The sequence below is a fragment of the Pyxicephalus adspersus genome, chromosome 8 (assembly GCF_032062135.1).
Source record: "Pyxicephalus adspersus chromosome 8, UCB_Pads_2.0, whole genome shotgun sequence".
NCBI classification, from domain to species: domain Eukaryota; kingdom Metazoa; phylum Chordata; class Amphibia; order Anura; family Pyxicephalidae; genus Pyxicephalus; species Pyxicephalus adspersus.
In genome coordinates this window covers 41,534,467-41,548,428 of record NC_092865.1, presented here as the reverse complement: position 1 = coordinate 41,548,428, position 13,962 = coordinate 41,534,467, and the positions used below count along the sequence as shown (strand labels likewise).

General features: G+C 39.1%; 1 protein-coding gene and 2 non-coding genes across 4 annotated transcripts; all 3 read right to left on the bottom strand.

The window, feature by feature from the left end:
- Nucleotides 1-5,729: 5,729 nt before the first annotated feature.
- Nucleotides 5,730-11,816, bottom strand: RPSA (ribosomal protein SA). 2 transcript variants are annotated; one of them, XM_072420170.1, is made up of 7 exons: nucleotides 11,687-11,816; nucleotides 10,073-10,237; nucleotides 8,838-8,956; nucleotides 7,932-8,177; nucleotides 7,034-7,162; nucleotides 6,596-6,809; nucleotides 5,730-5,908 (listed from the first exon to the last, which is right to left on the bottom strand). In XM_072420170.1, the coding sequence occupies exons 2-7, from the start codon at nucleotides 10,203-10,205 to the stop codon at nucleotides 5,808-5,810; spliced, it is 942 nt and encodes a 313-aa protein (XP_072276271.1). In that variant the 5' UTR covers nucleotides 10,206-10,237; nucleotides 11,687-11,816; the 3' UTR covers nucleotides 5,730-5,807. The 2 variants fall into 2 exon arrangements, with proteins under 2 accessions (XP_072276271.1, XP_072276272.1); XM_072420171.1 differs by having other exon boundaries at nucleotides 5,730-5,905.
- On the bottom strand, nucleotides 7,749-7,896 carry LOC140337516 (small nucleolar RNA SNORA62/SNORA6 family). The gene has a single exon (XR_011922058.1). It is a non-coding gene; the product is annotated as a small nucleolar RNA SNORA62/SNORA6 family (small nucleolar RNA).
- LOC140337515 (small nucleolar RNA SNORA62/SNORA6 family) lies at nucleotides 9,872-10,028 on the bottom strand. The gene has a single exon (XR_011922057.1). It is a non-coding gene; the product is annotated as a small nucleolar RNA SNORA62/SNORA6 family (small nucleolar RNA).
- Nucleotides 11,817-13,962: the final 2,146 nt, after the last annotated feature.

Sequence of the window (13,962 nt, the reverse complement as noted above, 5' to 3'; positions counted from 1 at the left end):
CTCGAAAATGCATGGGGGCATTTAAACCAAACTTGCTATACATATGACAGAGACTCATGTGAGTGCACCAGTCATCTTTATACAGCGTTATGCTCTATGTCAGAGCTATATTTGTATGTATGTGTGTGTGTATGTGATCATTAAGAAACGCATGAAGACATTTCAACCAAACATGCTAGACATATGACTGAGACTCATGTGAGTGCACCGCTGATCTTTGTACAGCGCTATGCTATATGTCGGAGGTATATTTGCATGTATGTATGTATGTATGTATGTATTGCTCAGTGACAGCGTGCCTTTTGCTTATAATTTTACATACTTTTCTTTGGAATCTTTTACAAATTTCTGGCCTGTAATAATGCCATAGAGAAAATATAAGGCAATTGGCCGAGTGCAATCAAAGGCAAAAACAATGAAACAACACAGTAGACAAGAAAATCATTATAGCTTTATTTGATTTATTTCTTGTATAATATAAGATTGCAAATAAATAAACAATCCGGTCAACGCCGAGTAATCAACTAGTTCTCTATAAATATTAGGAAACTATTTGACGTGTTTTGGTCTTATCCTACTTCATTTACAAAATTCTTGCACTGCCCTAGCTGGTCTCCATGTTACCAATTTAAATCGCAGACTCTAAACATTAAACTCATGGAGTCACCAGTTATGTCTCTGAAGGTAACTTCTTCTTTCAGCAGGAAAAAACTTGTCTCTCCTATGTGGGAATATACATAATGGCTTCCACAGATACCTTTATATACAAACTATGACCCTTTCTTAGCCTCACTAGGGAAAGCTTGGATTTATGTAAAAAGTATCTCCTAGATTGGCCAGATTGAGAAAATTTCACTTAGAAATTTTCACTTCTGCCCAAATTGTATATTACAATAATCCTCCTCAACCCTGTTCCAATGCATATACATTGCTCAAGGATAAAATACAGAGGTGCTCTTGCAGTACTCCATAAACCTTTTAATCAAGCAACCCATAGCGTGTTAAATTTGGCTTTTGTGAAAGCCATTAAGAAACTGCTAGGTAAATGTTAAATGGTTCCACAATGAAATTCAATTCAGAAGTGTCAAACCAGTGTTTTGGTGGCTGTGAGAAAGAACAAACATAACTGGTGGAACTATCCCAAAATTAATTTATCAAATAATTTACATGGTCCTGGGTAGAGGTTTAAAAACATTAAAACATCCTACAAAGCCTGCAAAACCTCAAGGGCTGAAAAAACAGTAAACCAGGCCTTCCTTTTATTTTTATAGCCACCAAAGTGATGTTGGCTAAGGCTTGTTAGTATACTATGAATCACTCAAATCAAAACAAAAATTGCCTGTTTTGTTTCTAACAAGTGAAAGGCTGCGATTCTCAGGTCTCTATACCCACCTGAAATAAAATAAAAAAAATTCAAAACCTATTTTTTTCTCATTTCTTTCTGGGCTATTTTGATGGCTGTTTATTGAGAATTTATTAGTTACATGCCCCACTCCACCTCAAAGTCTCCCCCTTTTTTGTCCTTCTCTTTTCCCCTTTTTTTATCTCACTACCATCCCTTTCTTTCCATCTTTTAGCCCTTCACTTTTAATTTTTTAAATACTATCTTGGTATGACAATTCTGCAAAACAATATCATTACACAGCACACTTTGTGTGCAATTTTGTTTGCAACATTTTTGTTTGGTTTGGCCCTTTGGTTTGCAATTTTGAGATCGATGTCTTCCTAACTCTCTTTGTATTGCCTTGTTATGGCCCTTATTTGTAAAACTTTGATAAAAAAAACTTACTGAAACAGAAATAAATTCTATTTGATGTTAAGCCATTTCCATTGTTTTTACTTTTATAAAAATCAGACACTGATTTTCCCTTTTGTGGCTCTGAGTAGCAATGCTTGTTTGGTATATCACTGTGATGTTTGCAGCTGGAGTAATAATTGTCTTTGCAATGCCTTCTATCTAGCAGAGCTAATGTTCACACAATTTAGACTGCATTCAGACTGTACAGCTGTTAAAATAATGATTTCAGTTACAATATATTAGGATTCATTACAACAGAGCAAGGAAATGCCTTGGACTTTCATATGTCAGATTATATAATTATTAACATAAACAAACATTAAAAAAAAGTTGCAATCAGCAAAAGAAAGTTTCTGCTTAAATTAAATGGATTAGCAATAGGAACTGTCTATGAAACTTCTATGACAGGGGTGTCCAAACTTTTTGCAAAGAGGGCCAGATTTGGTAAAGTAAAAATGTGTGGGGCCATGCCCACCAAGGTGACGTGAGGGATTCCCTGTGCAGAGTCCAGTGTCAGTGCGGTCTCGCACAGCACACACCCAGTATAATGACGTAGGGGATTTCTTGGCTGCGGACATGCAATTATGTATAGGGGCTCTGACTAGTTACATCTAGACATTGGAAGGCTCTCTTCAAAAGTTAAAAACAGTCTATATATATATATATATATATATATATATATATATACACATAAATATAATTATATTTTATACAAATTATGCATGCTACTGTACAGTTATATTGGAAGTTTTAGAATTTTTTTTAATTAATAAATGTAATAAATATTGAACATATTTCAGTGAGGTATGCCTAAGAATTATAGGCCTACAATGTAAAATAAATTTCCATGCAAAAAAATGTAACGCTTTTTGCATGGAAATACAGAAAGAATTAGAACACTAGGGGGGTAAATCTATTGCCCATGGGAAAATATTTTGCAGTATGTGGTTGTGAAATTGACGTTAAACATTCCCATTTCTGTTCTTTGTTCCTTGAGTACAATATTCCTTCCTAGTCCAAGTCATGGACACCAGCCCTTAACACTGTAAAATTACAATTCAAATTAAATCATGCTATGGTCACTGCTACCCAGATATTCTTTTATTTGAACATTAGTAATAGGCGCCACATTGTTTGAAAATGCCACATCCAGAGGAGCAATATTTCCAGTTGGAGGCTTCTATAAACTGTACCACAAAATTGTCCTGTTGTATTTTTATACATTGTCACCTTTATGTGGTACCAGCAGTGCCATTACTCAAGTCAATATCTGGTTAGAGAAAATCACCCATTATTACACTTGTCCTAACCTGTGTAGTTGATTTGTGAAAGGAGCCGATTTTCTATCTCTTTAGCATTTGGGGACCTATTGTGAACTCCAATAATTATTTGTGCATTATGCAACTTGTATTATGTCTCAGCATCACCACACTCCATCAACAGATATTTTGACATTGGTTTCAACATGGACCAAGACAGTTGGTCATGTTCACCACATCCTTGGGTCTGGCACCAGGGAGACCGCAAACCATTTGGTTAAGCCGAAATGATTCTATTCCTCCCAATTATAGAATTCCATATTACTACCAATTGCGTAGGCCTTCCTGCATTACCTTCCCCACTCCTGCTAGATAGGCTGCTCCCCTGGATGTTAGGGGTAGCAAGTGACACCCAGGGCTGGGTTTGCCATCAGCTCATCTTCACACAAATTGGAAAGATTTGGGTGCTCAAAGGACTGGCCTTTCCTGTGAGCCCTTTCCACTCCCTCATACTACAGTAACCCAGCTCTGTCTGATCATCCTTACTTGCCTCTCCACCCTTCCCATCTATCTCATTATCTGCCAGCTCAGAGAGCAGAAGTCTTCCATTATGGTTACCCAGTGTTTTCAGTGTTGCAATGCACTTTTCTAGATATCTAATGTGAGTTTTCAGAAAGGCAATCACATAAGTCACACCCATTATTCATTCTAGAGCTGCTCCATTTGTTCATACATATGGCACACTATGCAATGAGAAAAGGTTTCAACCTTGCTAGCACTCATAATTCCAGTTACAATATGTACATTATTTACAGGGAGTTAAAAGAGCAACTTACCAGTTAGACTTTTTTCTAATTCTTCCAACTTAGTTTTACAGCATTTTGTTCACAAGCCAAATGTGAGCAAGCTAAAACTTTTCCCAGAACGTTTATCACACTTGTAAACACTTAATCACTCCCCTTAATTAGCATACTAAAAGAAAGGAAAAGTGTTATTTAAAAAAATGACAAAAAAAGTAAAGTAGTGATTAAACGTAAATGGAAAAGTAACACAAACAATGAGGTACTACTTTTACTGGGACTACTATACAAAGTAAACGTTTTATTCGACAAGTCATTTTGAGCAGTGAGGAATAGTGTAGGAGTATCTTGACCATATGACAAATGGACAACAATATACTATTACCTCTTTTCATGGTACTCTGACATTAATCAAGCATTGCAAGGGTAATACTATAGAAAGACCTCTTCAACACAAATGATTGTTTCATACCCGGCAGATCTTTACTATTACTTCATGATACTTTGGGCATTTCAGGGGCAATACTCTTGTTTATACTCTAGATCAGGGGGTGGGCAAACTTTTTGACTCAGGGGCCACTATCTGAAAAATTGCTGGGCCGATGGAGTGGGTGGGGTTATGCCATCATGACACCACTAAACAGGATGTCATGATGGCATAACCCTGCCCACTCTCCCAGCACAGATCTGAGCTTGCGATGGGAGAGTGGACAGGCTGCGTCACTTGCACACAACCCGCCCACTCTTCCATCACAGGCTCAGATCTGGGGTACATGTTCCACGGCTCTGGCCATTGCTGCTCCCAGCTCGAAGTAGCACCGGCCAGGAACGGAGAAACGTCCCTATTGGGCCATAGTTAGCCCATGCCTGCTCTAAATAGACCTGTCCCATAAAAAAGGATTGCCCTTTCATACTTGGCAGATCTCCCTCTGCCCATATTGTCTAGAACAAATGTTACAAGTTTCTTGTTTGTGTAAGAAACATTTTGCCATTTCCCAACAGGGAATACCTTAGCATAAATACCGCATGCCTTTTAAGGGGTTTGTTTTGTCAACTTTTTACCCATTTTATTAGTTGCCAAGAGAAATTCTCAGCTTAGGCCAGACTCCATCTTTCTGTGGAAAAGTAGGATAAAATTGTACTCCCCCCCCCCCCCCAAAGTTTATCTATCCTGCAATTCAATTTCCTGTTTATTAAAGAGGTTTTGCTCTCTGCTCCTCAGTTTTTCTAGAATAGGTAGACTTAAAATCTCACTTTAGAGGCTTGGCTCCGCCTAGTTGAAATCAATTGCTTGATTTCTCTACACAAGCGCCTATTTTTTTTTTTTGCGCAAAGCTTCACTCTGCTCCACCATTTTTGACGTTATGAAACTGCTCTTCCATTTTGTAATTTTTAACCATCTATGGGGAAACAGACCCTTTAGAAGATGCTGGGTTCTTGGTCACCTAATACAAGATGGCACCTTTCTAACAATTTGTTCTGCTTTAGGGTCATTTTCACCTATACTTCAACCCCATCACACCTTTACTTTGCAATGTGCAACTGCAACTAGTTATTGTGTGTCATCTATTCCTACTTTTTGTGTAAATCCCTACTTCTGATGATGCGGATTAGGAAATAGGTCTATAGGATCCCCATAAAGTGCCATATTAGTGACAGGGTCATGCAAACTTCGTCAACACTGCTTATTTAAACACACAATTTGCTGATGGATTGCCTTTGTTAATGCTTCCTTATTAGGCGTTAGTTTATGTTTTCTGGGGGTATTTAAAAAGACGCAGGATGTCAGATTGGAGTAACCTCCATTTGGCTCAAGGTGCAACCCCTTTCTCTCATCCATTTCCTTACAAAAAAACCAGACAAACACACAAGTGAAGTTTTCTCAGAAACAGGTTTATTTCAAAGTCCACCATGATGTTTGAACATGGGTAACACCAGAATGTGTTAGTTTTAAGACCATTCAGTAGTTGTTCCCACCCACTCTGATGCCTGAGCTGTTGGCGCAGCAGACCAGTCATCTGTGCTGGCTGGTTGGGAGCTCCAATCTTCTGCTACAAAAAATAAATAAAGGAGGTTAACATGATGATTACAGTGTTGCCCACACAACTTTGTCTACAGATTAGCATTTATACAAATGTCTAGTATTAAATACCAACATAACACCACATGACACCATCTACTATTTGGCAGAACAGACAAGGTCATAAAATTGCTACATATTTGCAGGGTAACAAACTGATTTTAGTCACAACTAGAAAAAAGTTGCACTTGACCTAGCAGGATATGAGCAAAATAATGTTCTGCTGCTACAAACAGCAGGGACAACAACCTCAGCTTTAAACAAAATTAGGCTGGTATGGAAAGCTAAAGAGCATGGTTTAGAGAGACATAATTTGGGCATTCAATTATATGAGACAATGCTCAAGTCTTTTTATTAAAACATTGGCACTTCATTTTTATCTGCTGCATGTAGTTGCAAGCTGTAGGTCAGTAGTAAACAGGTCCTGTTAGCAACTGTTTCCTGTTGCTGGCTACTAGTAAACCTAACTTACTACCTAGCTCCTTGCTAAACTGCTTGAGTCAACACTGTAGGAGCAAAGGGGAAAATGGGGGTAAAGCTTTTGACCACCTAGAAATAAGCAATGAACCCTTGCAGTGTAGGGTTATCCCCACTTGAAGAGATGTTTTCCACGAATTTATCCTTAAGAAAAAGCAAAGCATACAAAAAAATATATTACCTGCAGCTTTGGGAGCTGCTGGGAGATCTGTACGTTCTGCAGCAGCAGCCGCAGCGGCAGCAAACTGCTGAATGGGCACAGATGGGACCTGTACGCCTTCTGACCAGTCAGGAACTTCAGGCTGAGGAAACTCTGGAACATTTGCAGACCATTCACCCTGATATTCCTCCTTTGTGGTTGCCTTCTCTGCGGCAGCCTGTTCTTCCTTCTCAATCTGAGAGAAATTTAAAGAACATATTTAAAATTCTCAATTTAGAAATAGATTAAGCTGCTAAGAACCTAAAGCCCTACAGCAAAATGCAGGTTATATTTGTGAAGGTTTTAATAAGGAAAGTTGGCTGGCCCAACACCTATAAACACTGGCTAAAGACATACAGATTGCTACTTTCCACATTAATTTTTCTATTCCTTCCAAAGTAACTTTTTTTTTTTACATACCTCTTCAGGATCACGGTAGAAGTACAGATCAGGCATGACTTCCCAAGGATGTTCACGGGAAATAGTTCCTCTCATGCGCAAAACTTCACGGGCCAGCATCCACCACATAAGACCAACAGAATGAGCACCCTAAAACAGATTAAATCACCACAATAAATAGTTGAATGTTAGGTATATTACAGGTGAAGACTTAGAAGATATATTTAACATTATTACCTAGGTATACCAATTCACAAAAACTACAGAACAGCAAAATATAAAGTTGATTTCAAACATTTGAGTCCTGCTAGGTCCACTAAAAAAGCATTGGAAATTTTGAGAAATACACAGATTTACAGTTTGTGTAGTAAGAAAGTTAAGAGCCCAGATAGTGAAAGGTCCAAAAATCCCTGTATATGAGTTTTACAAAGAACCATTCTAAAACAAGTTAGATCCTTTGAGCAGTAAGGTTTTCTATGGAGATTTTAGCGGTTTTCTATTTGAATGTCAATTGACAATGACAATTTGATTGAACAGTCTAAACAAGGATGAAGTAAAGATGTCACTGCAAAAACTTGTGTATGTGTAATTTTAGCTTGAGTTTCCTTATGAAATGCAGATATCTGTTAAACATGAAAAGGGAGTTACCTCACACTGCATGACAAAAAGAGCCAGCTTGGAAAAAAATTTCCATGACAATTTTACATCTTTTATTCACATAAACATCGCATTTATTGAATGTGGCAAAAGAATACTTCAAATGCCAGCAAAGCACAAGTGCTACTACTGGTGTGAAACATGCCATATCAATGTAGCACACTTCCTACACTCAGAAGTTCATGGGCCAGAAAAGACCTCATCTCCAAGCTCTAACAGTGTGCAGAGACAGAAGAAAATCACTTTGAAGAACACTTCTCACCTTGTTGTTGCAGGGAATAGCAATATCCACATAACGCAAGGGTGAATCTGTATTGCAAAGGGCAATAGTAGGAATATTGACATAGGAAGCCTCAGTAAGTGGTTGATGATCAGCACGTGGGTCTGTCACAACTAACAAACGTGGTTCACGGAAAGCAGCTTGAATCTGATTGGTGAAAGTACCAGGTGTGAAGCGACCAGCAATTGGGGTGGCCCCACAGGCAGAAGCAAACTTCAGTACAGCCCTCTAAAAGAAATAAAAGATTGTATGCAGTAAAACTACTTTATGCTTTGAGAACCTAAACCACAAAAAATATAAAATGCTGCCCAAAGATTCCATTTTTAAACAGGCATTTTATGGGAGCATAGACAATTATGCTTATAAAATAAATGAAAGCATTTAAAGCACAAGGTATCTGATCAACTTTGGTATTGACCTTCTGTAAGGGATATACAGTAAAATTAGGGGCCAGTCACACGTGCTTGTAAGCTCATGTGCTAGGAACATGGTGGCAGGAATAGAATGGACAGGGATGAGTTCAGTTCTTGGGTCTCATTCATAGAGCATTTGGAGACATCTAGCACATACAGAAAGGTCAGAAATGGCAGCCTTTATCTCTAAAGCTAAATATTAAAAAATACAATTGAGAGGCAATTAAAGTTTAATTTGAACGTTGAATTTCTCTTGGCAAGCAAGACATTTTGGTAGCAAAAATATGGCGTATTTATTAACCAAATATTAGGCATCCATGCAAGTCTGGACAGGATTTGCAAAATGATTTATCAGGTAAAAGGTCTGGAAGAGCTTGGTTGCCATGGACAAGTAATGCATGAACTTAACCGGTTTATTTTAAGAAAATTATGCCATAAACTAATTTACATTGCACAGCAGGGGATTTTAGAGTACCTGGCCAGTATTTCTGGAGGAAATCACACAAACATCAGCTGGGTTCTCAATGGCTACAATGGCACGTGCAGCAAGCAGAAGCTTCTCCCATGTCCGTTTCAGATTTATAATGTAAATACCTTAAGGGGAAAAATGTGTTTAGACTTATTTCAAAGTTTTCGTATCCACCCCTTTTTCCTCCCTGACCTTCTATAATGAAATCACTGAGAAAAGAATCAAATGTAATAAAGTGGATACAGGGAGTTAGTGTTTAATCACTGATTTGTAAGGGACTGTCACTGCTGATCATGATTGAGGTCAGTGACAGATCAAGAAATAGGTCATAGGTCTGACTGTCCTGCAACATGTCTTCAGTCTCACATTCCTATAAATTTTTTCCCAATATCTGATATTCCACGGCATGTCCCCAGTATGACCATCCCTGATCACACAGATCTGGCCTTGTTGCATGCTTGAATTTCTTCAAAGCTTTCTGTAACATTTCACTTAAAGCTCTATTGGGCAGAATTCTCTTCCGTGTCATTCTTTGTACTTTTTAATTATGCAGGTTTGTCACTTGCAACTCTTAGCTACATTCAATATTCAGTATTATGCAGCTCTGTACATTTAACTATCATTAACATAAATGTGGCTGTTCAGTGATGTCAGAGATCCTTTAAAAAGAGTTGGCAACACTTATTTTCATGCAGGGGAAAAAAAGAAAGAAAACTAGCTTTTAATTACAAACAATGCTGCCCCTTTTCTGACCTTGCCTTTAGAGATCCTAGCACCCTAATCGGTAACACATTTATTGTCTTCAATATACAAGTAACTGGAATGGCCCAATGATGAAAAAGTTAAACTTTCAAGCAAGCTTTCAATGGCCTACTTAAAAAATCTATGTACTCCAATCTCAGCTCTGACATGGAAAAGCAAAGCCTCTACCAAGACCTTGTAGAATATGAATACATGCAGAACTGATGACAGGCCTTTATCTGCTGGCCCTTCTAGTGAGACTTCACAGCTAAAGGTACTTTATAAACTTCCTGCATATTTAGTGTGACATAGATCACTATCAAACCCCGATCATGGAGCGGAAAGCTCTGACGGTGTTAGCGAAAATCTTGTCATGTTACTTTAGCACGCTTCCGACACTCTAGAGGTCATTGGCTGAAAACTCAACCTAATCTCAGAGCTTTAACAGCGTGCTGTACAAAAGTAAAAGCTGCTGGACAGCGCTTCATATTACAACTTACCATCACTTTTCCGTTTGTAGATATACTGCTCCATTTGAAAGTCGAGGTTAGTGCCACCCAAGTGGGTTCCTGCTGCCAGGAACTTGAGGACATCTTCCTCCTTCATTTGCAGGACATCTAGACCTCCGGACATTGTTAGCAACCCCTGAAGCTACGATGGGGAAACTGCAAAAACAGATAGAACCAGTCAGGAAACACAGCTGTCATTGTTAAAAAGTTTAGGAAAACAGTATGGCAGACTATATAAATTATTAAGTATGGGGTTGCTAGGAAAATGTTATCCAGGTTCCCCTAAAATAATCCCTAGCATGATTTTTCTGTATTTTTAAGGATGTTCTAATTATAAGCCCTACCCTAAAAATAAGCTACAATATATAAATATATGGACAAGAGGTGCTCATTTAAGGAAAGCACTATTACTAGACATGAGAAATTGGGAGGAATGGTTCTAAAGGAAATGGAGTCACAGAAAATTGAAGTTATGATAATGTTCCAGAAGATGACATGACTATTTAAATGAATGCAGATTGGTTTTCATGAACAAATAAGACAGCCCCTGAAAAGAAGGCCTAGTGCATTTTATGTAACAAGAACAAAGACACTTATTTTTGGGGAACAGGGTACACTCAGTGGGTAGCACTCTGGCCTTTGCAGCACTAGGTTCAAGGTTTGAATCTCAGCCAGGAAACTATCTGCATGGAGTTTGCATGGGTTTCCTATGGGCACTCCGCTTGCTTCCCACATTCCAAAAACATGCAGTGAGGGTAATAGGCTTCCCCCTAACATTGACCTTAGACTACAATAATGACATGACCATGGTAGGGACATTAGATTGTGAGCTCTGAGGGACTGAGTGTCACATGACTATGGACTTTGTGCAGCATTGCATAATATGTTGGCAGTATATAAACACCAATAAAAATAATAATAAAGGAGCTACAAAGCAGCACTGTCATCAATACCAAGCAAAAAAAGCACACAGAATGCCTCCCATACAATTATGGCATCACAGTGCAGCACTGGAACCAGCACCTATGAGAAATAAGAAACTAAAGCTTCCATGGATATTAGACCCTCATCACCACTCATCTAAAGGGGCATGGAGGTCACCATATGTCTAATCATACCTGGGTAGTTTTCCTGCAATCTTCATGTAACTAGCTGGGTGTTACTATAATATAGCCATAGCTGGATGATGGCAGAGGGTAATCTGAGTAATCCTGACATTAGCACGAGGTGTGCACAGCATTAATAAAAGGCGGATATCCCCAGCCATGCCGCCTTATCACTCCCACCCGCCCAGCATCGGCCTGCACGTGGGCCGGACATGAAGCACAATAACTGCCGATTACCCCCAGCCTAATGAGGCCTAATAAGCCTCGGACTGGGGTACAACCCATAACTAGAGAACACAACGAGAAGCCATAATTCCGGTTTCTGCTAGTTCGCCATTTTCTGAGGGCGGAATGTAGGCCTGGGGCCTATAAACATGACATAGCGCTCGTAAACACTGCAAACTAAGTGACGGCCCACCCCGCGGGTAAACGGGCCTTTGTCAGCAAACAATGAAAGAAGCTTCAATAAGGTGCAAATACAGCAAAAGGCAACACTCACAAGAGACAAAGCCGTGTGGAGAGTCTCCTGCTGGAGATGAAGCAAAAGAGACCGTCAAGGGGCAGTGTTCGGTTTATGTAGTTCCACAACAGCCAGTCTTACGTCACTTTGATTGAGGGTGAATCGTGCTTATCCAATGAAGAGGCTTCTTTTACGCAGCCATCTTGGTACACCCATCATACGTCTCGCAGAGGCTCCTGGGAAGGGGGTTGTATCTGGGCTGTGGAGGAGTCTCCATTCATGCTCGGAGCACATTTCTGCTAACCTCCAGGAGGCGTTTCTAGGCTCAATTATAAGTCAAGTCGAACTAAAAGTTATCTGAAAAAAGAACAATAAGGTATATTTGGATAAACCTAAACTCTTCACTTTTTCACTTTATATAAAAGGGTGGACAAAACTCCTATTTAAAATAAAAATTCTGTTTGTGTTTTTTTAAGTACACCACCCCCTTAATTCTCGATCGCCTAGGCTATCAAGAATAAATGGGAGCGCAGAGCCTCCCGGGATACATACGGCACGTAGGGTCTTGGCTGCTCCCTCTACATATGCCTGAGCATCTCAGGCATGTGCAAAAGGAGCCCTTTCATCTATAGGGGAAACCATGCTGTGCGGGACCAAAGACGGATACAAGGATGACGCAGGACCCAATGAAAGAAACCTCCCGACGGACAGACTGATCTGCAGGATTGAAGGTAAGTGTGATTTTATTGTTTTGGGTTAGTTCTGGGTTTACTTATGCTTCAATAGATGTGCTATCTGGACTTTCCATGTGCTTGTGTCAAGCAGTCACATGAGCACTCAGAATGGACAAGGATTGTAGATAAATGGCAGCAAATCCTGGTCACACACTGAAATACCTATCATCCCTTGCAGAATGTCACACCAATGGGGTCACTAGTTGTAACCCTTTTTGTGGGTAAGATCAGTATTCTCCACCCTAATGCTCATATTAAAGTGGCACTAAAGTATTTAAAAATGTGGCATAAAGCAGAGCTTTATTGTAGAAAGGGACAGACAATGTTCCTTCTTCAACACCTGCCTGATCCTTGTCCCAGCAGAATGATTTCACGGAATGAACAAGGCCTTTTTTGCAATTAGACTTTTTTGGCATACATTTGGTTAATCAGAAACTTAGCCTGGTTTCCACCTAAGATCTGGGGATTGCCTAAATTGGGAAGAACAAGCCTCGGATTCATCAAGGCAGAAATTGTCTTGATTGGAAAGCCAGTTTCTATTTTCTATATTACCATTTCACAGGTGTTCCAAAGGGTAGCAACCAAAGTATTCTCTAAGAAATTTTGAATTTTAGGTCAAACTTCAGGGTCCCTGAGCAGTTATTCACAAGGTAACCAGTGACTATCCTGTAGCCTCGAGACAAAACTATTTAGAGTATGGGGTGTAGCATAATGGTCCAAAGAAATAAATGTCACAGGTCAGTACCTGAGGCAATAAGGAAACCAGGCAAGGGGGTCCATTTATCTAGGGATGGGTAGAAGTGGTATTATTGTTATTCTATGAGAAAGAAACCCTTAAGATGTTTATGTACCAGTTCTAGTAGGTAAAAAAAAAAAAAAAATGTAAAAATGTTAATTGTTGGAGGCATAATACAGGACCTAGGAGGCACTTCTAGTTATAGGTGGTGGGAGAAACAAGTGTCTTAGAAAGAGACTGTCAGCATAGGTGGACATAGTTCAAATTTAGGAATTAGGGGAAGTAGGGAGGAAACAGAGGAAACAGATAGGCTTTTGAAGTGGCACAATTATTTAAAATATGTTGCTTTATTCTAATCAAACATAGTAATAACATTTCATTTAGAAAAACCTTCATAAAAATGCAAAGGGTACAACTTTTAAAATATATTGCTGCAACTATACAAGTACAAAAAAAGTTCAGTATATTCAATATACTGAAATATGTATTATATATATATATATATATAAAATATATATATTCAATACCACCAACAATATTGCAGGTCGCAGCCTGCGATGGGAGAGTGGACAGGTTCTGGCATCATCACGTCACTCTGGGGGAAGATTCTACCCCTTTGAGTGACACATGGCTCCCTGCGCATGCACAGAATTTAAAATGATGAATTTAGTGGTCCGTAAGATCCAAAAGGTTGGCAACCACTGATCTAGGCAACAAATAGATTAGCAGTGACTACAAACTGTGGGTAAGGCTATGTACACGTCAGATGATGAGAATGTGATGTGTACAGAGGTTGTCCAATGTCATTTATGAATCTGTCCTGGCGATGAACAACTACAATGGAA